Genomic DNA, 23,972 nt, shown 5'->3' with positions numbered 1-23,972 from the left:
AAAAATAAAAGGGGCTTGCATCCACAAATGTGGTACATAGGGTTTGAACTTCTGAAAAAAATTGTGACATGCTTGTAAACTGTATCTTGAGTACATTACAAGAATCTGTGTTGTCAAGCTGTAATTTACTACCTGCTGTGATCAGGCAAAGTGTGATGCAAGGATTTTACTATCAAACGTACACAGTACATCCATTTCTCAATTGTTTCAGTCATGAACGGTTAACTTTTTGAAGTAATGGTGTTGGGATTTTATGTTATGTGGAATTTTATTTGTAGTTAAGACAGTAGAAGTCTGGAACCAGTTGCTAGTGAGGTATGAAATGCATCTCTTGTAACCTCAATACAGTACACCGTTCAACAATCATTTTTAAATTATTTTTTATTCTGTGCACAAGGTAAACTTCTGCCCCATAACGAGAGTATTTTGAATAGGATACAGACATGTAGATGGTAGGAAGTTCACTATGTTAACCTGAAGCAAGTATACAAGTAAATATAGTGAATAATTTTCTCTTTGTCTGGGGTACAGAAACAGAACAGCTGAGGCACAAATTAACTCTTGAAAAATCTTTGCCCATATTATAAACTAACTTCCTAGATAGCTAACTCCTAAAACAGCAACATTAATCCAAATTTCTCTTCTTATCAAAATAAAATTTCTTATCTCATCTGCAGAATAACCTGAAGGAGAATCAGAACAGATCTATAAATACACAATTTATTCTTAAATCTGTCTTTACCCTGTAAATAATACATTGACAAAAGTGCAACGGAACATCAGTGGAAATAGGAGGGGTACAATCTTAGAAATAATATAAATATTAGTCATATCAGAAGTAGCAGTGTACAGCATGATGCTTAACACTCCTTGTACAAGACTGAGTCAGCAATAATTTGCTGCCAGAATTGTTTAGACTGGAACCATACAGAAAATAAATCAACTGCTAATTTATACATGTTATTAACTTGGCATAAATATTAAAATAATTAAAGATTTTACAAACATGCTACAAGAATTCAGTTTCTTGGCAAGCTGATCATATAGCTTACATTCTTTTTGTATACACAATTAGACTTGTCACTAATGAATCTTTTATTCTGTTTCACTGACCAATGTTCCACTTGGTCCACATCAGAAGACAACTTAGAGCACTTGGTGGAGACTACAGACTACACGAGAGCATCAGCTTCAAGGGGAGAGTAGGATAGTCTTGAAGGCTTACATAGTTCATGGAAGTGTGACACATCTGGGTGCCCAACTTTGCCAGGATTGTAAGGCATGTGCAGTGGGGGAAAGGTAAAAAAAATGATTGTTCTTCTTCACAGATGATGGACTTTCTCCTGGTCAGTTTCACCTATGCCTCAAGGCAAGAATGAGTCACAGTGCTCTCATCAAAGGGGGAGCAATAGGTAGCCAGAAAGATGAGTCAGATGGTCATCAGAGGAACTGAGTAAAAGTAAAGGAAAAAAAAAGAGAACTTAAACAAATGGTCAGAATATATAAATGAGTAATATCCTGCCACATCAACAAAGCCTTAAGGAATAGTGTCTGGAATAGCTAACATTTTGTTTAAATGTTAAATGTTCATGCAGTGAGGGTTGCCAATTGAAATATAGTTTCTTTAGATGGAGTCCCATCACTAAAATTTAAATCCTCCAAAAGCTCATACTCAGACTGCTACTATAATTAAATCATGTGAAGGGGATTGTTTGGATTTTGCCTTATTTAATTTGGCAGACAAAATATCAGGCTTTGTTTTTTCAAGCGACTGCCTGATAGACTCATAAGGGTGTGTTATTTTGATGAGAAAAACAAAATATTATTAAACATTTTGTGAATTCCACCATTCATTTTTATTGGTTGCCTATTAGAACAACACATCTGGAATACTGACAGCATTTGAAAATGGCAGGCTACCTGGCTGACTTACACTTCACTAATTTTGTACTGTAGCTTGACTCTGCGACTCAATTGAAATAAGATTCTTGTGAGAATTCTTCATTTTACTGTCTTCAGTCTTACCAAATCTAGACACAAAACAGCACAGGGAGTGACCAGGAAATGGACCCCAACCTAATTTCACTTTTAATACTGACAGGAACGCCATAGAAGAGTTGTAAAAGTTAGTATTAAAATGTGCATAGCTAGGTAAAATAAATTATAACAAGTAGTTCACCAGAGCATAACAACATAAAATAAACACCATAACAAGTTTATTCCAGAAATAATTAACCTGGTTAGTCCCAGTTCTCATAAATCTGAGAAAATAACTAGTCTTTACTCTCTCTTTAAGTAACTATTTGTATAACTCCATCAGAATAAAACTAACAGTAGATGGGAATAAACCTTGTCACTTTTAAGTTAGTTTCATAAATAATTTTCAAATAACTTTCAAATGAGCTCCAGTAATCAGTTTCTTCCCGAAGATGAGGTATAAAACTGAAATAAAAGGATAGCTGTGTCCTTGACTGCTCTGAGAAGCTACTGAACAATAACAGTATAAGCAGTACAATGATCTTAAATAAAATATTTTACTTAGCTTGGTGTGCCAGAAAATATTTTTCATAACTGTATTTCTTATAAATATATCAGAAAAAATGAGGGAAAAGTAGATCCTTCCAAACTGCCTGACTTAACTGTCTGAGGTTGTTGCTACTTCTGACGACCAAATGATGCTATGACTGTCAGCACTAAATCTCATCTGGCACCTGTACACACTATTGCATTAGAACAATATGTCACAAATACCTTTCAGAGTAGTATAGTAACCCAAATAAAGGCTATGAGGTAAGGATGATGGGATATTTTCCACAGATGATGCTACCTCGAGTGCTAGACACCCTTTTCAGGAATGGTATTGTTCTATAATTACTGCTTCTGCACACTCCACATTCACCTTTGGAGCAATAACTACCTGACAAGCTGTCATCACATTTGACACTGAGACCAGGTGTAGAACCACAGTGGACACTGGGACAATACATGTCAAAAAGGGTGGCATGTCTGTGATGCATGCGGTGGCACCACAATTAGTAATCACACATTTGTCCACCAACAAACATAAATGTAACTGTCTCCAATACAAGGGTCAGGGATGGAGCCCAAATATTATAGAACAAATATTTTGACACAACAGAGGTTCATCTGACAAGCCACAGTAATATGAAAATGACATATCTTGAATAAAGTTTTAAAGTCTGTTTTGCCAGGTATCTTTTTATTATTGATGTTTAAAAATGTATCTTTATTTGAATCTAACTAAGTAAACAAAAGCATTCCATTAGTTTCATTTATACCCAAGCCTAGGTCCCATATGTTTCAGATTAATATCATTCACTGCAGATGTATTTCTAAGAAATTTGACAAGCAGCTAGATTTCAAGTAAATGAGACAACAATGGAATTCCATCATGGGCATCTGATAATGTCTGGGGTCACAGCTGGCAATAATGCCAAGCAGTCTCAAGCTAAATTCAATAGAAGCTTATCAGAATGAACATATCCTGAATCAGTGTAATCTCTGCAGGCATGAAGCTTGCCAAATAAATGTATAACAAATTCACTGTTTTTATTAAAACCTGTTTTTCCCCCAAATGGCAGTTTATTACACAGATACAATCTAAGCTGACTAATAAAGTTCAGAGCAGCTTTCCTACACAGAACAGGAAACTGTGGAGTCACTGCTTTCATGCAAACAGTTCCTTCAAAAAGCTACACTGGCTTAGAATTATTCTGGTATTTTCAAATGACATGCAACTTCACTGTTATTTTAAATAAAAAGTAATTTCATGTTGCAGTCTAAAGGCAAACAAAGTCCCCTTAAGTTTTTTTGCATTCAGAGGCCATCTTATCTGGGTTAGTTGTAACATCAGGTGGAGATTTACATACATGCAGTTTCATACTGATAATATCCATCAGTTTGGCTGAAAAAAATCATATCTGCTCACTGCTGAAATAATTGGCATTAGTGACAGGACTACAGGTATTACAACCCTCCTGTGGTTCAGAGTTTAGACTTGTGCTCCAGTAATGCCAAACAAGTAAATGCCCAGTTATACAGATACTCTGCTGGAACAGAGCCATGCTTCCAAACAGCTCCTCTTGGTATTCCTATAAAACATAAATTTATAATTAATATATGAAGCATGATGAAAAATAAATATACACTAACTCATTTTTTTCTTAGTTTTACCACATGCAAAAAAACAAAACACAGTAACGAAAGGTGGGCGTGGTTCAAAAAACAGACACTATCTTCAGTGATTCAAAGCCATAATAAGAAGTTAAATTTGCAAATTGGACGCAAGCATTTTTTTAATAATGTCATCTTGGGTTTTTTAAGTCTTTTTGTGACAGAGACCCTGTCATTGCCACAAAATACTGAAAGATGTATTAAAATCTGATATAAAAGTGAAGTTGCCTGCATGGCAGAAGTAAAGTGCAGAATGAGGATCATGTTCTGAGCATTTAGAAAGGAATATGCAACATTTAAACTGGGTTCTTGGTTGCTGGAAATATGGAGGGACCATCTTTCAGAAACTAGGTGATTCACAAAGCCAAAATTTACGTTCCTGAGAGGAACAAGCAGAATAAATTATGTACTTCTTCACTATGAAGTAGGCAAGACAAGTGGCTTCTGCTATGACTTGTTAATTTACAACTTGGTAAGAAACCAACTCATTAAGCACAAATGGTCAGGAACACAACGCAACACATTAAAAAATTAAGGTTTACTATCATGTATTCGACACACAGGAGGTCGAGTCCCCCAGTGGTTGATCCTATTCTGCAAAAGTTGAAATACAAAATACTGGTACACTTTGCAAAAAAAAAAAAAAAAAAGAACCCTGAAACTCCCTACCATTCTGGACCCAGGAATAAGTGTTACAATGGGACCAGAAGGGGTGCAAGGTTGAACAGTCAGTAATGTTCATTTTCAACATTATAATGTTTGCAATGTGGGACTTGGGCAGGTGAACTCCAGCTCCTGTGTGTCGAGTACATGACAGTAAACCAAAAATTAAATGCAAGTATTTTTAGCAGGGGAATGAAACCCTGTGTACCCTCATGTGCAAACAAGTTTCACCACAATGTATACCAGCTTTGTGGCTGCACCAACATGATGACAAGGGAAATCTGTAAAAACAAATGAATCACTGCCAGCAGATACTTAGAAACATCAATCACTGGTAGCAAATTTCTATGGCATGCAGCAAGCGAGGAGTTCAACATTGGTGAGTTGAAGTCAACCAGACAGAACATCACTGAACTTGCATTTGATGAGGTACAGGATAATACAAAGAAGGCTTCTGGTTCAGGAACTTGGTGCCAAAAACAAAACTGTGACAAGATTCTTAACTGTCTGGAATTGCTAATCAGGAACTGAGTAGAGCACAAGGCATGTGCTCTGCTGTTTGATGCAAAACATTACATAAAGGTCAGGTTTCCCATGTGGTACGCAGAGGCTAGGAGACAGTTGCAAAGGGGAAATGATTGGTTTCAAAGTTTTTACAGTAGTGCAGTGGCAATATATCCAGACCCTTGTAGCCAAGAGTTGTAAAGAAGTGATGCAGGCAAACTGAAAAACACAATTTTTTTTGTATGTTTGAAGGAAACAGAATCTCTGATTTGCAAATGAGATGCAGATTTAAATATGACTTTGTGGCTAGAAAATAACTCAGATAGGCTTGTTTTTTTTCAGTTCTCCATGCAAATGCTTTTTCTTTTAGTTGTAGGGACAAGTCTTCATAGTTGTCTCCAATGTCACTGGATAAAGTACTAATATCATGACAGCTGAATCATACACACAGTTTCCTTTTTGAAAGATGCTACTTTAGTAACACTGGTAGCCTTTCCACACCAACCCAACATGCTCGATTAGTATAAGAGACACTTCTTTACAAGAAAAATATGAAAATAGCACAGGTGCAGTTTTTACACATTTTACAAATGTGTTTTTTCATGCTTGTGGCACAAGCCAGCATCAGTCTGTGCCATGATTCCACCTCAAGAGCTCTCTGCTTAACAGTCCTTAAAGATAACTTACTATGTAAAAAGTAACCTAACCCCACCAAAAAGGCCATCACTCAGTTCCCTGGACCATCATGCAGTTGGGTTTGGGACTTACCATCCTATCTCACTTCATTGACAATTCATTGCCTTGTATGTTCATGGCAAGTTATTGGTAGCACAGACAATCACCCTTGCCAGTGTCCTATTTGAAAAAGTGTTGCTTTATAAGTACATTTTCCTATATTATTTTGAGATCAGGAACAACTTACCCTTGATGTATTTAGCCACAGGTTCCACCTTGCAGAGGGAAGAACGAGCTGTTGGATCGAAACAGGAAACGTTCCTTATCAACTCTGTATTTACTTGCTGCAGATTAAAAAGAAAATAATGAAAAAATTATGCCAGTTAAACGTTAAATGTCTGTAGAGATTTATTCTGTCACCTTAGCCTGAAGATGATGCACCTAACCAAGTTAGTACGAAATAGTTTTTCACAATACATGGAGTGGGAAGAATACAATGTACTTTATGGCTAGAAGAACATACGATGTGTATAAAAATGTGTCCAGTGATATATGAAGCATCAGTGTTTTTCAGATACTATGCCAGTAACACAAACATAACTGGCAACAAAAAGATACACACACACATACTCAGCATGACTACAGCAGCCAAAAGCTCTGAAAAGATAGGAATATGACCCATTGCAAGCTTTCTTGCTGCCTTCCACACTTTCGGCTTCAGTACCCAACTAAAGTGTAGCATAAGTCCAGCAGAGAGGGATACACTGAGGTGAGCAAAAATAAACAACCAAGCTGGCAATTTATTGATTGTCACTGAACTATCACTACTATTTGAAGAGTTATGAAATGTCCTACAAATAAGCAATTTTATTTCCCTGCAACAGTATTCCATAAAGATACAAATGATGTAAAGTTATTTACACTCCTTGTTAAGTGAAATATGTTTAATTTTGTACACATTATATAACCTCACAGAAGTTGGCTTAAGTGAGTTCACCATTTCATTTTAGTTGCTATCTGTTAGCTCATTTAAATGGTTATACCAGTGATAGCTGGCATATTCTGATTTTATGATTTACAGCAGTCCTTAAATATAAACATTCTCATTTCTATTTCCTAAATATAGTTTTCTCTTTCTCATTCTCACTCAAAATGTAACACCAGGATCAGTCTTACTATGTCATCTATTGCTCATTTTCCTAGTTTCTTTCTTTCTTCCTACTACTGTCTTTTTGATCTCTTGCTGTCTTCATCCTTCTGCCATCTACTTGCTGATACTCCGAACATCTTCATGCACCTATTAGTACTGTGATCTGCATACAGGTTATTCTTTATGGAGCTTTCTTTTGCCTGCTAGTATACTTCTGTGATACTATGTCCATTCTTCTTTCTTATTTCACACTACCTGTCTTCTTTCTATCTCTTTTCCTCTCACACATTCATTAAGCTCAATCTTCTGCAGTTTTTACCTGCTTTTATGCTGACAGTCTCCTCTTCCTTACAGTATTCTGCTCGCCTTTTTTGTTACTTCAGTAACATTCCTCTTTCAGTCATCTTCACATCTCCTACAGCAGCAGCCATACTTCAAACTACTGCATTTTAATAACTGGCAATATACAGCTTGCACATATATTGCTTCCTTAGTTTATTTCGTTATGACTTGTGCTGCCACTTTAAGGCTGTGCATTGTGCTCACAGTAATGTAATTGTATTGTCTTGCTTTTAAGTATATACTTGCTTTTTAGTGATTTGAACAGAATGATTATTTTACTCCTGCTGTGATTCTGAATGCCAGTTTTACAGTATTTATTTCTGAATATGATGTATTATTAATTATAAATGGTACTGAATACTCCAAAACTCTGTTCTCCTTTAGCGTGAGATTGGATTATTTGTGGGTGTGCACGTGATATAGGTTGGTTCACAAAAGTCTACACTACAAATCTCAACATTGTGAGGTAGAATGCACAAAAGGACAATTTACATGAACTCGCACTAAAAAAAGAACTAAGAGTTTTCTGTGGTGGAGGAACTCCCTACTTGGTTATAGGCTATTCCTTGCATCCTGCCATGTATACAACACCTGACCAGTATCCCAAAGCCCTAGTCCCCCTCCCACACTGTCAGTCTGGCTGATTATAGGCTAATCCCTTTTGGAGGGAACTATAAGTACAGCCAACATAATAAAAATCTTCAGAAATTTCTTGCCCCCAAAAGTCTAAAAAATAAGTTCATCCTGAGCTAAGCAATGACAACAACAACCAAACTGTAACTCACACTAACCATACAATAAGGAGGATGGTGAGTGGGTACAGCTGCTACAGCAGAGAAGAATTTGAACATGTACTCTTATAGGTAAGAGCAACTTACACAACTGTATTATGTGCATCATTCTCACTATTAGAGTAGTATATAGGTTGACTACCATAGCTTACCCAACCTGGGAGGAGAAACGATAAGGATCCAGCAGCCCCTGGAGAATGGTTCTTGCAAAGCCTGCTCTAAATCTAGAAACAGAATTCAGTTTGTACTGCTTTGAAAATGAAGAGATACAAGTCCAAGTTGCTGCCTCTAGAATGCTTCTAGAGTCTACTCCTTTCCGATATGCAATCAAAGAAGCTAAGGCCCTGGTTGAATGGGCTTTAACCCTGCCTGGGATACTTTTGCCATGGTGGCAGTAACAAAGCGCAATAGCAGAGGATAACTATCTAGAAACAGTCTGTTTAACATGGGTTGACCTTTTTAGCTCCAAAGTAGGAAATAAATAGCTGGTCCTGAAGGACTTGATTCTGTCAAGGCAATACCAGAGTTGTTTATGCACAGCCAATGTATGCAGAATCTTTTCTCCCTTTTTTTTCTAGGGTCTGGATAGAAAACTGGGAAATTGATGGGTTGATTCAAGGTGAATTCTGAGACGATCTTAGGCATGAAAAAAGCTTAGTCTGCAGAGTGACCCTACCTCTATGGAAAACCAAATAGGGTTCTCGAACCATGATGGCTTACAGCTCAAATACTCTCCTTACAGATGTTGTAGCAACAAGTAAGACAGTTTTCCAAGTAATGAACCTCAAATCAGCCAAACAGGCAGGTTCAAAAGGTGACAAAGTCAGTCTTTCTGGCACAAAATAAGATCCCACAATGGATGTACTAGTTTGCGAGGAGTTCTTATGTGCAATGCCCCTTTTATAAACCATTTGACCACAAACATGGAAGGAAGGGGGGGTCCATTGACAGAGAAGAGGAATTGGTCACTAGATGCACTTTAGTAGAAACATACAAAGGTCAGAAAAAAATGTAAACATCAGGGGTGCAAACTCCCTGATAGGAGCCTGGTTATTGTCTAGACACAGTAGAAAAGCTTTTCCAACATATAACTTTCAGTAGCAGCCTTTCTTGCTGCCTTTAGCACCTGCTGCACATCCTTGTGAAAAAGGTGTCTAAAAGATATTAAAATTGAATAATTCAGGCATTCAGTCACAGTTGCTTGATATTGGGGTGTATCAAACTCCCCTTGTCCTGTGTGAGTAGATCCAGTCTGTGAGGAAGCTTGTGAAAATTGCCCTTGGCCAATTTCATATGAAGTTTTGCCTGGGCCAAAAGGGAGTTACCCACAACAATTTTTGGTATATCCTTCTGACTCTTCAGAACTAATTTGGAAATCATTGGAAAGGGTAAAAAGGAATATAGGAACATCCCCAACCAGAGGAATGAGAGACAGCATCTGTTCTCCAAGCTTGCTTGCAATGATTTTTATAACAGAACTTCTCTAGTTGTCCGTTTTGAAAGGAGGTGAACAGATTTACTTGAGTTGTTCCCCACATCAGGATTAATTCCTGGAATGCCTCTAAACGGGGTTTCTACTCGTAAGGGTATGTCCAGGATCTGATGAGTTTGTCTGCCACTGTATTTTGCTGTTATGATATGCAAGTGGCCTGAAGAGTTAAGGTAGCATTGAAGCCATCACTGACAGCTGGCACAGATGGTATGACTTGGTACCCCCTTGTTTTAAGTACCACATCATTGTGGTGGTGTCTGTAATCACCCGAAGAGGGCCTGGTTGCCAAAGATGATGTGAAGCTTTTATAACTTGAATCACAGCCAACATTTACTCAACATTTATGTGCTTTTGTCTGACCAAATTGTCAGACAGGTCTTGCACTTCTACTTTCAAGTGAAATCTGAGGAGTCTTGTTAAGACTGATTCTGTTAGGTTAGGAAGAAAGAAAGGGAGTCCTGAACTGATAGCTAGCTGATCTCTCTGACACTGAAGAACTAGCTTTACAAAGCCCAGCACTGGCATTTAAAAATCTAGGGAGTGAAGATGCTGGGTCCACATAGTTTTAGGAAGCACTGAATCTTTGTCATGTGCAGCCTGGCAAGTGGTATCATTGGGATCATATAAGCCATAAGGTCCAGAATTCTGAGGAATTCGCTTTTTGAAACTTCAGTCAGATCAGAAAAGTTCAGGAATACTTCCTGATAAGTTTCCACTTTGTCTTGAGGTAAAAAGGCTTTTTCCATGAGAGTGTCTAAGGCACCATAAAAACATAATCATGTGTGACGGAGTCAGGAAAGATTTATGTATTTTTATCTGAAACCCCAGATGGGTTAGGAGGGATGAAACCTTTGTTAAGGATTCCTGGCGTATGGGCAAAGACTCTGCACAAATAAGCAAGCTGTCTAAATAAGGAAAATTGTGGACAACCTGCAGTCTGTGGTGGGCCACCTTAACAACTAAGCACTTTTGTAAACACACTTAGTTCAAGACATTGCCCAAAACGTAATGCAGAGAATTGATAATATGACCCAGATACACACAATTTTTAGAAATCTCTTGAATTTCTATGCTATTGGAATGTGATGGTAAGCATCCTTGAGGTCAAACACAGCGGTCTGGCAAAAGTGCTAACCCTGACTGGAGGGTCACCATCTTGAATTTTGAAACCTTCACATAGAGACGGAGAAAGGAGAGATTCAGAACTGTTTTTTTTTTTTGGGACCAGAAACATTCTGAAAAAAAAGCCCTTTCTTAAGTGTTCTGCAGGAACATATTCTATGACACCTGCTTCTAATGTGTTGGAGCACCTAGGGAAACAACTCTGGTTGGAGGGTTTGGGGGAATCCTCATAAAAGGAGGAGGAGAACTTATCCATTGACAGATGTATCCTTCATAAATCATATTCAGAACTCATTGTCTGAAATTACCTGATGCAGGGCTGGATCATTGATGTTCATAGGCTGAGAAAGTGGAAAGGGACAGGAGGAGGGGGCATAGTCATTTTGAAGATGATGTATGACCCTTCAGGCGTCAGAGAGCAGAACTGGAAAGTTATTCCAAGATAGTAACACATTTTAAAATAATCTTTCACATATAGCTCTGGTAGTTCAGGATTCTGAGGGATAATGTAGCAGAAAAAATGTCTCTTATCCTGTCTGCCCAACCACTTACACTCCTTATCTCCAAGAACTAGGTTGGTGAAGGAAATATGCTTTTTCGTTGCTGGAGTTGTATGTGTGATGGCTACAGCTTGTGAAACTCTATGCAGTTTAATTGCTTTTTTAGGAACCAGTGAGTGAGAAAATCAGGAGTATTACAGGCAGCTCTCAGGACATCCTTCAATGCTGTCAAAATAGGGGGAATGGATGCAGAATTAGAGACTTCTGTCAAGTAAATTGTAATATCTGCCAATCTCTAGGGGATCTTCAGTCTGTTTCTCAAGCAAAAAGTATGTGTTTACCTGTTTGAGCCAATACTCATTTTCCCCTGGAGAGCACTCTGCTTTGGCTTGTAAGCAGCCCCCCCCCCCCAAACACACACACACACTCATATTTCACTTTCTCTCTTATTCCCTTCTGTTAGCAGATAGTATCCATAAATTATCAATAATGTGTGTTTGTTAATTTAAACTGAGACCACAGCAGCCTACTGATAAAAGGTTGTCCTGTTTTTCCACCTGAGAAATGGTTAAGAAATGACTCACAGTTTCAGAGCAGTCCTTGGTCAATTCTGATTGTTTCTTAAACACAAACTTGTCTTTGCTTTGGCTCATTAGCAGCAGTACAAAAAAAATGCCTGCTCACACCCTTGTTCTCCCTCTCCCCCTTCCCTGTTTATTACCTTAAGCCAATCCCAAAGTTAATAAATATTACCTGTGGCAGGCACCATTTTTAAAACTACAACCACCCTTTGTCACTATCATATGTTCATTTATCAGTTTACTCTGTTACCTGATTGTTTCCAGCCCCCTCATAAGAGCTACTAATAGGGTCTCTACACACTTCGCTCCCTACCCTGACCCTTATTCCCTCCCGGCCCCAGTGGTACTACCTTTATTACACTCATAAAACCCCTCCCATCTTTCCAATAGCCAACCACAGTGCTAACCCAACACTACCTCCTCCATCTTCCCACTACTATCACACCTCCTCAACGAACATGTACAAGCATACCTTACCTATGTTCATTGCATGCACTCTCCTTGCATATCTTACATCCTACCAAAGCTCCATCATTCCCCCACTCAACCACTACCACTGTACTACTACTCACAACACCACTCATGTCTCACCCTTACTCAGCTCCCTTCCCACCAACTCAAGAACCATCTCTGTGCACCACCCACATATTCTACCAACTATATTAATGAAACATAAAGCATCCCTACAACTTAACATAGTAACCCTCCCACCATACCTATTACCCACAGAACACAATCATAAAGTTTCCCTAATAAACAAACACATTCAAAAACTGAGAAAATTAATAACCTCATGCATACCAAAACTAGCCCTAAGTGGAGACATCCACCACAACCCTGGCCCTACCATCTCCAACCCCAATCCTCATAATCAGACTAGAAACCACAACTTCTTCCATATCACAGCCAATAGAAAGCCAAGTGACTTCCTTCTACTAAGCCTAAATATTAGAAGTATATCCAACAAAGTCCATGAACTCCATGCCACCATAGACTTGTACTCCCCAGATATAGTCATCCTGACAGAAACCTGGCTAAAACCTCAAATTACCAGTGAGCAAATGCTCTCTACTGGTTACAGCATACTAAGAGTAGACCGGCTAAACAAGAAAGGAGGCAGTGTAGCTATAATATTTAAACAGCATCTAAACATCCAGATCTTAAAATCATCAGCTCCACAAATAGGCAATGAAGAAATAATATATACCAACCTCAAAATAAACCAAAACAAAACCATCAACATAATTGAATGCTACTTCTTACCTGGCCAAAACATCCCTCCACTAGAAAACCTCCTCAGCTGGTCTACCCACCATCTCCCCCAAGAAACTATAATTTTAGTTGATTTCAATATTGACTGGCAATCCTGTTCTGGCAACCATCCAACCCATCATGTAAACCTTCATGGCTTCACCCAACTAGTCCAGTTGCCAACCAGGATAAATAAAAACTCCAGCAAGCACACTACCCTGGATTGGACACTAGTCAGTAAGAGCCCCCAGTCATATATAACAGGCTGCTTATCAGATAGCCTCAGTGATCACTCCCCAACATTCCTACTCAAAAAATACCTATACCAAGCTAAACCTGTCATCTACTGTCAGTTATGTAAAAAACTAAACTTTAACCCACTTACATTCATCTTATCCCTCAAAGAATGTAACTGGCATCCTCTAAAATATCTCAGTCTTGATGACACAGTTGAATTTTTTAATACTACCTTCCTGAGCATCCTTAATTACCATGCCCCAATAAGACTTTCCAGAATCAAAGCACAACCCTCCCCATGGCTACAGAAAACCACTAAGTCTGAAACGAAAAACTGGGATAAAGCATGGGAGTGCTGGCGCAAAACCAAAACACCCTCAACTACACAGAAATTCCTAGAACTACGCAATAGAGTCAAAAAGCTAATAAAACAGGACAAATTCCAATATTACCAGTCTGCCCTAGACTCCTCCCAACATAGTCCCAAACAATTCTGGCCCTCTATAAACTCCATCCTCCACCGAGGTAAAGTCAGTACCCCTCCTCCCAACATCCCTCACTCCTCCGAAAATATTGTTACCTCATTCAACACACTTCACACAAACCATACTATCACTAGCTAAACAACACAAACACCTTCCCCTCCAACCCACACCTTCAACTAGTAATCTTCTCCACTGCCTTCTCTTTTTCTCCTGTACCTACCTCCAACATAAAAAAACTCTTAACTAAACTTAAGCCCACCAAATTACCAGCAGACAACCTCCCAAGTGAATACCTACAAATCACAGCTGATGCTCTGGCCTACCCAGTATCCATCATGATTAACCGATCTCTGTCAGTAAGTTACGTTCCCACACTGTGGAAAGTATCACATATAATTCCCCTCCACAAAGGTGGCCCCTCCACAGAACTAACCAATTACCACCCCATAGCTATTCTCTCTCCACACTCCAAAATACTAGAGAGATGCATACACTCTTAGGTCTCAGACTACCTCCTTACTAACAACCTCCTTTCCAATACTCAGCATGGTTTCCGACCAAACCATAGCACCACCACTGCCTTACTCTCCTTTACTAACACTATCCTTCAGCATAAAAACAATGGCTATCTCTCCTCTGCTACTTTCCTAGACCTATCTAAAGTATTTGACATGGTCCCACACAAATAACTCATCTCTGTCCTCAATAACCTATCCTTCTCTCAATCAGTCACCAACTGGTTTCAGAGTTACCTGTCTGACCGCCAACAATCCGTTGTATGGCAGAATGACATATCTCCCCAACTACCTGTCCCCAACAATCCATCCTTGGACCCCTACTCCTCTGTTTTCACCAATAATCTAGCCTCTGCCACCAAACATGGCACACTCATACAATATGCAGATGACTCAACCATCATCTGCTCAGCCTAGTCCCTACCCAAACTGCAAAAAGTCACACAGGAAGGCTTTTCCTCTGTTGAAACTTGGTTATCCGATGCCCAATTAATACTCAACCCAAACAAAACTAAACTACTCATCTTCCAACCCACTAAACATACTCAAACCAATTCTCACTTTAACATCAGAGCAAAACACAACACCACTATATACCCAACTGAACACACCAAATTGCTAGGAGTGAAACTAGACAATAAACTAAAATTTGACATTCACATATCCATGACCACAAAAAACTAGGAGCATTATACAGAAATAAGCAACTTCTCACCAAAGCAGCAAAGATTTCAATAGCAAAGTCCCACCTTATCTCCACCCTACTTTATGCCTCTCCAATATATACCAACCTAAGGCAATGCGATCTAAACAAGCTAGAGACCTGCTATGACAAAATTGCCAAATTCGCCACAGGGGCATCCTACCGCAGTCACCACTGTCTCTCACTTGCTGAACTGGGCTGGCTTGAACTCCCTCCTCTCCTTCAATGGTATCAGCTCTCACTCGCCCACAAACTAGTAAACCATCCACTAAATGTCCCATCCCTCCAGAATCTACTCCAACCCTATCGCACCACCAGACCACTAAGATCCAGCAATAAAAATCACTTGCAGATCACTAAAGCCAATAACTCTGCTGGTGAAGCACTATTCTCTTGCGCCATAGCCAAATTATGGAACTCCCTCCCACCCACATTTACCTCCGTACCATCATGCACCCACTTCAAAACTTTACTAAAAGTACACCTAAAAACATGCTGGCTATGCCCTTGCAAATCCCACTCTAATATCACCCACCCCATCCAACCACTACCTTTCTTTCCACCCCACTAACTACCTTGATTATAGCAAGCTCAGATGCTCATAAGCCTAGTACTTATTATACAGCAGGAACTTCTTATTGCAACATTTGTTAATGTCTGTTATGTACTTCACATATAAAGATTCTAGTTTCTACTGATGTACTACATTCTTCATCTGTAAATATGTTTGTAATTAATTGCTATGTTAATCAAATTGTGTATCGCTATGTAATCCAATGTAACTACTGTCTATTTTAACTGTGGAGCTTTTCTCCCCGGGTATCTGCTGAAAACTGACCTATGTCCAATCGGATGCTCCCAGTCAACAAATGTAAATAAATAAATAAAATACATCCCTTGGCCTGGAAATAGTCTCAAAAAAATAGAAAGCGTCCATAGAGGTCAGGCTCACTATCTGTTGAATCAGAGCCTAGGGCTATACAGCCCTGAGGTGAGATAACCCTGCCTCTGACAAGATCAGTCTCACCAGAAAAAACAACCTCTTCCTTAGAAGACATGACACAAATATTAGGAGAAGGCAAACCTCCCCCAGCAATGTCAAACTGTAATAAACTTCTGACAGGATAATAACATACTTTTTATAATCAGAAGCCATTTCTTTACTTTCAATGTGATTAATTTTCTGTTTCTTTTTTTCTAGGTACATCCCTAAGGGGTGAATGGTTAGGGGACATGTATCATCCCAAACAAGAGGTTTCTTTCTCTAGGCACCTGGAGAAGATCTTCCTGAAGTATTTCCTGTACCCAAAACAGATGGTTCTCCCATGCCCAAGCAGGGAACTGGAACAGCTGTAGAGGACATGTCTTACCCATGGACCATAGTAGCTGGCAAGGCTAAACTACAGGGATTTAAGGAAACAGGTAAATGGACTGAGGAACCAACAATGGCCACTGCAGAGTCAACTACCATTGGCTGAGAAATAAGAAGAGCCTGCATTGAAGGCAAGAACTTGCGCTTTAACTGTTTTTTTCTTTTTAGGTACATTTAGAGGAGAACCAAGGTAAGTATCCATGCTGTAACCGAGGAAGATGCTTGATTGCCAGTAAAGTAAGCCTGAAGGAACCAGTCAGAAGGAAAGTTGTCCCTTGCAAGCACTAACAGCACAACCCTTCCAAAAAACATAAAATATCCCAAAACAAAGAGACACAAGTAGCATACAATATTATCCTTTCAAAACAGAGACAGAGCTACATATGTAAGCTGCGGTGTTGATGTAGTAAACACAAGCATTCACATAAAAGTCCATTTATCCCCCTGGAAAAATACCTTCCAACTGTCTAAAAACACACAAAACAGAATAAGAAAGCATAAAATAAGCCACAGGACCCTAATAAATAGTCTACTCCATGAAAGCAGTCCATACAAAGACAACAATGGTATCGGAATGTTTATCAACATGCCTGAAAAGCCTGGCATTCTTAAAATGACAAACAACTAACTTCGTTATAAACAATTAAAACACTAAAATATATAAAAAATGGTATTTACATATGTGGAAGGGATCTCCAAAAGGGGTCTTATCTATCTGGCAGGATGCCCTGGCTGACTGCTGTTCCAGAGAAGCCTCAGAGATGTATCTGCATGAGACAGCTGGAGAGTACTGAAGATTTTTAATCAGTCTGGCTTTTTTGTAGCGCTCTCTAAAAGGGAGTAGCCTATAAGCAGCCACAGTGACTGGGAGGATAGAACAAATATTGTCTTCTCACAATCAGTTTCCTGTTCAGTATACTGTGAATCTTCAGAAATTGAATCCCTTTCCTCTTACCATTACAGCAGAAACGGAAGGATCTAGAGTTTGAACTATGCCCCGATCTAAGCCCAAGAAGTCATTCCTTGCAAAAGTAACAGAGATGGGAAAGATTCATTTTTAACCTTCTGCTTCTTTTTAACGGGAAATTCCATAGAAGCAGATCAACTTCTATCCAACAAATCACCCCTGGGGCATGCATTCTCTGTTCCGTCCTACAAGACTAATGAGAGTGGTTCTCCCTTGCCCGCCAAGGGCACCCCAATAGCCAAAGATGACATGTCTACATCCCCGGTCTATGGTGGCTGAAGGAACTATACTAGGTAGAGCCAAAGTTGAAGATGAGTGGTCTGAGGAACTACAAATGGTAACAGCAGACTCAAACATCTGCAACTGAAGAAAATTTGTAGCCTGCAGAAATGACAATGATTGTCAAGAAACTTTCTTCATTTTTGTGGCTGGAAAAAGCAAGAACCTAGGAACCAGTAATCTGTTACACAGTTAAAACAAAAATGAAGCCTTTAGCCCAGGTAAGACTGACAGCAGCAGTTGATAAAACAGGTAAGAAATAAAGTATTTTTTCCCCACCAAAAACAAAGTGAAAAGCACTAAAAACACTTACTCAGCCCCAACACCACTTTAACAAAAGTTTTAAGTAGAAAAACAATGAAAAAACAAGGTTTTAACAACCTTTTTCCACAAAAGTAAAAAGTTACACTTCACTGTAAAAACGAAGACGCAAGCGACAGTCCATTAAAACAGCTTTTCCTAGCTTAAATTACTTAGTTTCACAGAAAAAGGTTATGTTTTTGCCAAAAGATATAAATGTGGAAGTTTTTCTCCCCAAAGGGAACTCATCAGCCCAGCAATGGAGAAACACTAACTGACCATCGATCCTCAAAAGCCCTTCAGTGGGTGGAAAGCTCTGAATGGCTGGGCACCTAAACTGGTGATTGTGGAAAGTGCCCTTAAGTGCTGAAAGATGGCTGGCTGTTATACCAATACAGGATATAAGCCGTATAGCTAAGGCTGCTGCAGTAGTGATCAAATTATAAACATAGTGCGAATTCCCACTCCTCACTGTACTGTGACCTCTCATACACATATGCCAGGAAAGCCTCTTAAGACAGCAAAACGAACAGTTGAAGAAATTACCTGTGATGTTTGGGGTCTGGCATAATGGTTAAGGTGTTTACTTCAAAGACAAAGGGTACAGGATTTAAATTCCACCTTTGAAGGGAAATTGGCTAGGCAATGAATAGCCTGCAAGGGCAGTTAGCCTAGAACTCATCTTAGAAAACACGCACACACACATTATATATATATATATATATATATATATATATATATATATATATAGATATACAATGGTTCTTGTAGAGTGGCATGTTCTACCCCAGTCTGAATAAGTTTTATTGATATATATATATATATATATATATATATACACACACACACACACACACACACATATATATATATATATATATATATATATATATATATATATATATATATATATATATATATATAAATCACTGGAAATTACTAAGCTAATGGCCCTAGGACCCTTACAAGCCTAGCCAGGTTCTACCTTTATTTCCATGATCAGCACCTATTTACCCCTGTCCAAGAGGGACAGAGGTGGAATCCCTGGTGTGAGTTTACAGTTATCCATCCAATTGTCCAGACTGCGTTTGAACAGGGCCAGTGAGGTGCTCTGTTTGACATGAAGTGGGAGTCTGTTCCAAAGATGTGGTAACCTCTGGGAGACAGATCTGTCCCTCCAGCAGGTTCTATTAATGTCACATACCAGGTTAAGGTCTTTGAAGAGAGTAACACGCATACCATTTGACTTAATATGCAACATTTCCACTAAAGCAGGGTCAGAGTTTGCCTCATATGCAAGTCAGAGATCGTATCTGAGTAGTCTTTATGAAACAGAATCAAGAGACAGTGATTTCAGACAATCCACATAGGACAGATGCTGAAGACCTTGAATTTTCCTTGTGAGGAACCTTTGTGGTTTCTCCAATTGCTGCAGGTGCTTGGAAAGATACATACCAAAAGGGACACCGTACTCAATTATTGGCCTGATAAGGGTAGAGTAAAGGGAGGTTCTAACTTATTTTTTTCTGGAGGCAATACCCTTAATTATGAGATCAGCAATACAGAATGTTCTTCTTACCACTGTATAATATATCAAACAGTAGCAGCAATTCCAAAACGCTCGCTGCTTCCTCTCACAAACAAAACAGCCCAAGGAAGACTAAGCTGTTAATAAAAAATCTTTTAATGAAAAACCAGTTGAGCGCTTTCACTCGGCAAAAGCGAGCTTCATCAGAACAATAATGTAAGTGATACGCAACCATTAAATAACACAATTGGCGCCAAAATAGCGTCACATATCAATTAAAAAACAATTGAATCAATTAAAACATTTTCAGAGGGATATTCCGTATATATAAAATAGTCTAAAAGTTAAATAAAAAGTGCTGAATAAACAAAATAAATGACTAAGTGCATGGACTGGATAACTGCTAACAGTCCATTAAAAGTAGGGGTTTAATAGAAAAATAGTCATTAATCCCTGGTGGTGTAAAGGCATCTGTAAAGACTTGCCACCAAAGTTCCTGTAGGCCAAAAAAATTTTTTGATTGCCTCCTCTAGGGTTCCTCTTAACTGACTCTAAAATAGCAAATTTAAACAAATGTTCACTACCATATTCCAAAACATGTCTTGACAAGGCATTTTTAGTATCCTGCTTTTTTATGCAATAGAGATGTGAATAAATTCTCTGTCTAAATTGCCTTTCAGTCTTTCCTATATAATAGGAATGACATACAGAACAAACAGCAATATAAACAAGCATAGTAGACCTACAATTGCCCTTGGCAGGATAAATCCTAGTGTGATTGTTATTAGTCAACACTAAGCTACTCAATTCGCAGATGGTTGTACATTGATTGCAGGACCCACATTTTGTCGTATTAGACCCTGCGTTTATAATTTGAGTACTATCTCCTTCCAAAATATTTTTAAGATTTCTACCCATTTTATATACTATCAAGGGTCTGGGACCTACAATATCAGCAATGTCCTGAGTAACAGTGAGAATGTGCCAATTTTTAACTAAAATATCTTTAATAATATGGCTAAATGGTCCAAATTCTAAAACACAGGCTCTCCTAAAAGTCTTATTGTCAACTGTGTTGGATTGCTCAACAGTGAAAGATCTAATAACATTGTCCAACCCTATGGTGGAAATAGGTTCTAAAGCAATATTGCATTCTGACCCTAACAGGGGTAAATATTTCTTTCCCCACTGTCCAATGGCGTAAGTGGCTATGTCGGCCATCAATTCTGTGTCATAGCCCTTATCAGCAAAAAGAGTGGAAATGTAGTTAATTTCTTCTAACATGTCCTCATACATAGAAGTCATCCTGATTGCCCTTATACACTGACCTTTAAAAATATTCCTTTTCATTCTGGTGGGATGGTAACTATTGTAGTCCAAGTAAGAATTAGTGAACGTGTTCTTCCTATATACAGTAGATTTAAAGCCGTTACTATCAGGAGCAATAAAAGTATCTAAATAAGGTACACCATTAGTACTTATAGTGGAAGTGAATTTGAGAAATTCACTACTTTGATTCAAATAGTCCATAAATGTTTTGAATGTTATACTGTCTCCATTCCAAAGAATGTAGATATCGTCTAAATAACGGGAGTAGTAAACAATGTGCTGAAAGAATGTACAGTCAAAAATAACATTTACCTCCCAATCAAGCATAACCATGTTGGCAAACATAGGGGCACAAGCTGCCCCCATTGCCACTCCTTTGGTTTGCTTAAAAATTTCCCCCTCATAGTAGACAAAATTATTTTCCAACACAATACTCATTAATTCAACCAGTAGAGAAATTTTGTCCCAACTGAATTTTGTATACTTTCTAAGACTTCTGGAAAAAGCTTCCAGACCTTCTTCCATAGGAATACTACTAAATAAATCTATCACATCTATGGAACTAAATAGAAGGCCCTCACTATTCATGTTCACCGGAAATTTTCTTAGAAATTCCCAGGAGTCCTTTACAAGATGATCAAGTTCAGTGTAAATGAATTTTAAAGTGGTGTCTATAACCACACCTATAGGAAAAGTCTTAGACTTACTACCCGAAATAATCGGGCGAAAAGGGGGGTTAAGGTAGTCTTTATGAACTTTAGGAATACCTATTATAGTGGCTAAAATAGGTGATTCAACCTTCATAAATTCATAAAGCTCTTCAGAAATTCTTTGTTCCAAAAAGTATTCCTCCAAATACATATCAATCCTTCTATAGGCAATGTGAACTTCATTTAAAGATGTAACAACATAATTGCCTGAATTGTGTAGAATATTCTGAATGTTGACCCCATATGTAGTTGCATCAAAAACTACAATTCCTCCCCCTTTATCAGGTTTCATTATTCTGATGCCTTTGTCCTGTCTAAGATTGTTTAATGTCAAAACTTCTTCTTCTGTTAAATTGGTGTTCACTTTATACTTAGTATTGTGAACTTGCCTATTTAATCTGTAAATCTCAGTAGTAACCTTTTGTCAAATACCATAACAGTAGGATTACTGGATGGAATAAAAGTGCTTTTTCTTTAAAACTGCACTTTTACTAGAATTTGACTCTCAGTGTTGTTAAACATAATAGAGAGATTGAGCTTCCTGATGTATTTCTTAAATTCAAAAATGTTGTCCACTACACAAAAACTGGGGGTTGGGATAAATTTTAAACCTTTGGACAAAAGACTAAAATGTGCTTTCTCCAACTTCACACTGCTGTAATTAAAGATCTTGAAATTTTTATATTCACTGATCACTTCATCCAACTGGACTATTTCCTGCTGTTCTGCAGGAGAATTCTCCTCCACTGCCCTCACCTTTGTGTGACATAAATTTAAAACTTTTTTCTCCATTTTGCTCCTTTTTTCCATCTCCCTTCAAATTGTTGTCTTGGTGTCTGAAAAAAATCCTGCTCACTTGCATTCAAGGGTTCAAGATGTTCACATTGTTTGTCTTGAAAACCTGTATCAAATCTATATTTACCATTATTCCAACTGTAACTAACCTGTCTTCTATATTGCTCCTTGTCTCTCTGAATCTTTTTATGTTTCCGTTCAAAAGCTTTCTTAGCTCTGTCCTCAGCTAATACAAATTGCTTATGGTACAGCTTTTCCCATTGAGCAAAAGCTAAGTCCTGCAAAATACTGCTATTTAATTCTTCAACCTCAATAATGCATTTGCACAACTTTATATCGTTGTGCTTAATGAGAAGTTTCATATATTCCACTCCAAAAGAGTCAAATAGGGAATTAAATTCAATTTCTACTTCATGATTCAGGTCTATGCCTAAAGGGAGTTTAAAAAATCTTAAACCCATTGGGACAATGTTTAAAGACAAACAGTGATTTAAATAAGCATTATCAAGTTTAAGGCCATTAATAACATTCAATTTTTTACCAAAAAGGTAAATAGTGTCTCTCAAAGTTCCTTTGTTAACACGACGAGACCTCAAGGGCTTGTCAGCTGACAAATTATCAAATCTGCAGTCAAATTGAAAAAAATCCTGTAAGGCTTTATTGTCATTTGTTTTATGATTGTCAGCGCTTTTAGAAGAATTATGGACTAAATTAGGGACAGTACCTTTAGTTTGAGTATTTTCCTTGATGGTATTAGCATAAGTACGTGGTGCTTGCGTAGTTTTCGGTCTAGTGCCAATGCGCCTCGCTTCATCAGTGAAATTCCCGAAAGAAAAATCAAACGTGAAGTCAGAAAGCTCCGTTCTGATATTATCAGTAGAACGTACAGTGCCTGGCAAATCAATGGCACCATTAAATGAAGGTAGTCGTCCCTGCCCATTAGGAATATCCGGAGAAGACGTGGAGGGTAACTCCACTTTACTAACATCAACAGAAAGTCTGCAAGGCTGCTCGACCTTAGATAAACCTTGTGAAACAGACGACCCAACGGCAGGAAACGCCGAAGGTTTAAAAACAGTGATACCAAGCTGCGTGTCATTCCCCGCAGCAAATTTACCAAACAGCTCCAAAATCTTGGGTACTTCCCCACGCAGCGATGTAACTTCCGCCCTAAGGCTAGCCAGTTCGTTGCAATGAATAGGTGAAGTAACGCCGGCCGGACTGTGAGAGGAATCCATAACAACACCAGAAAAATGCGAATTGGATCCACAAAGTACACCAAACAGTAGCAGCAATTCTGATTAAAAGATTTTTTATTAACAGCTTAGTCTTCCTTGGGCTGTTTTGTTTGTGAGAGGAAGCAGCGAGCGTTTTGGAATTGCTGCTACTGTTTGGTGTACTTTGTGGATCCAATTCGCATTTTTCTGGTGTTGTTATGGATTCCTCTCACAGTCCGGCCGGCGTTACTTCACCTATTCATTGCAACG

At 38.5% G+C, this 23,972-nt stretch overlaps 1 protein-coding gene across 4 annotated transcripts in view; it reads right to left on the bottom strand.

The window, feature by feature from the left end:
- Nucleotides 1-1,649: 1,649 nt before the first annotated feature.
- The window catches only part of EFCAB5 (EF-hand calcium binding domain 5), a 1,692,224-nt gene continuing 1,669,901 nt past the window's right edge, over nucleotides 1,650-23,972 (bottom strand). For all 4 annotated transcript variants that reach the window (XM_044054470.1, XM_044054473.1, XM_044054471.1 and 1 more), the window contains 2 exons: nucleotides 6,284-6,380; nucleotides 1,650-4,112 (listed from right to left, as the gene is read on the bottom strand). In XM_044054470.1, the coding sequence (XP_043910405.1) occupies nucleotides 4,006-4,112; nucleotides 6,284-6,380 (204 nt within the window). In that variant the 3' untranslated portion in view covers nucleotides 1,650-4,005. The remainder of the gene's footprint in view (nucleotides 4,113-6,283; nucleotides 6,381-23,972) is intronic.

The sequence above is a fragment of the Protopterus annectens genome, chromosome 13.part0, assembly GCF_019279795.1.
Source record: "Protopterus annectens isolate FY-2018-M chromosome 13.part0, PAN1.0, whole genome shotgun sequence".
NCBI classification, from domain to species: Eukaryota; Metazoa; Chordata; order Ceratodontiformes; family Protopteridae; genus Protopterus; species Protopterus annectens.
The sequence above is the reverse complement of the archived record's forward strand: the minus strand, read 5'-3'. Positions and strand labels throughout refer to the sequence as shown.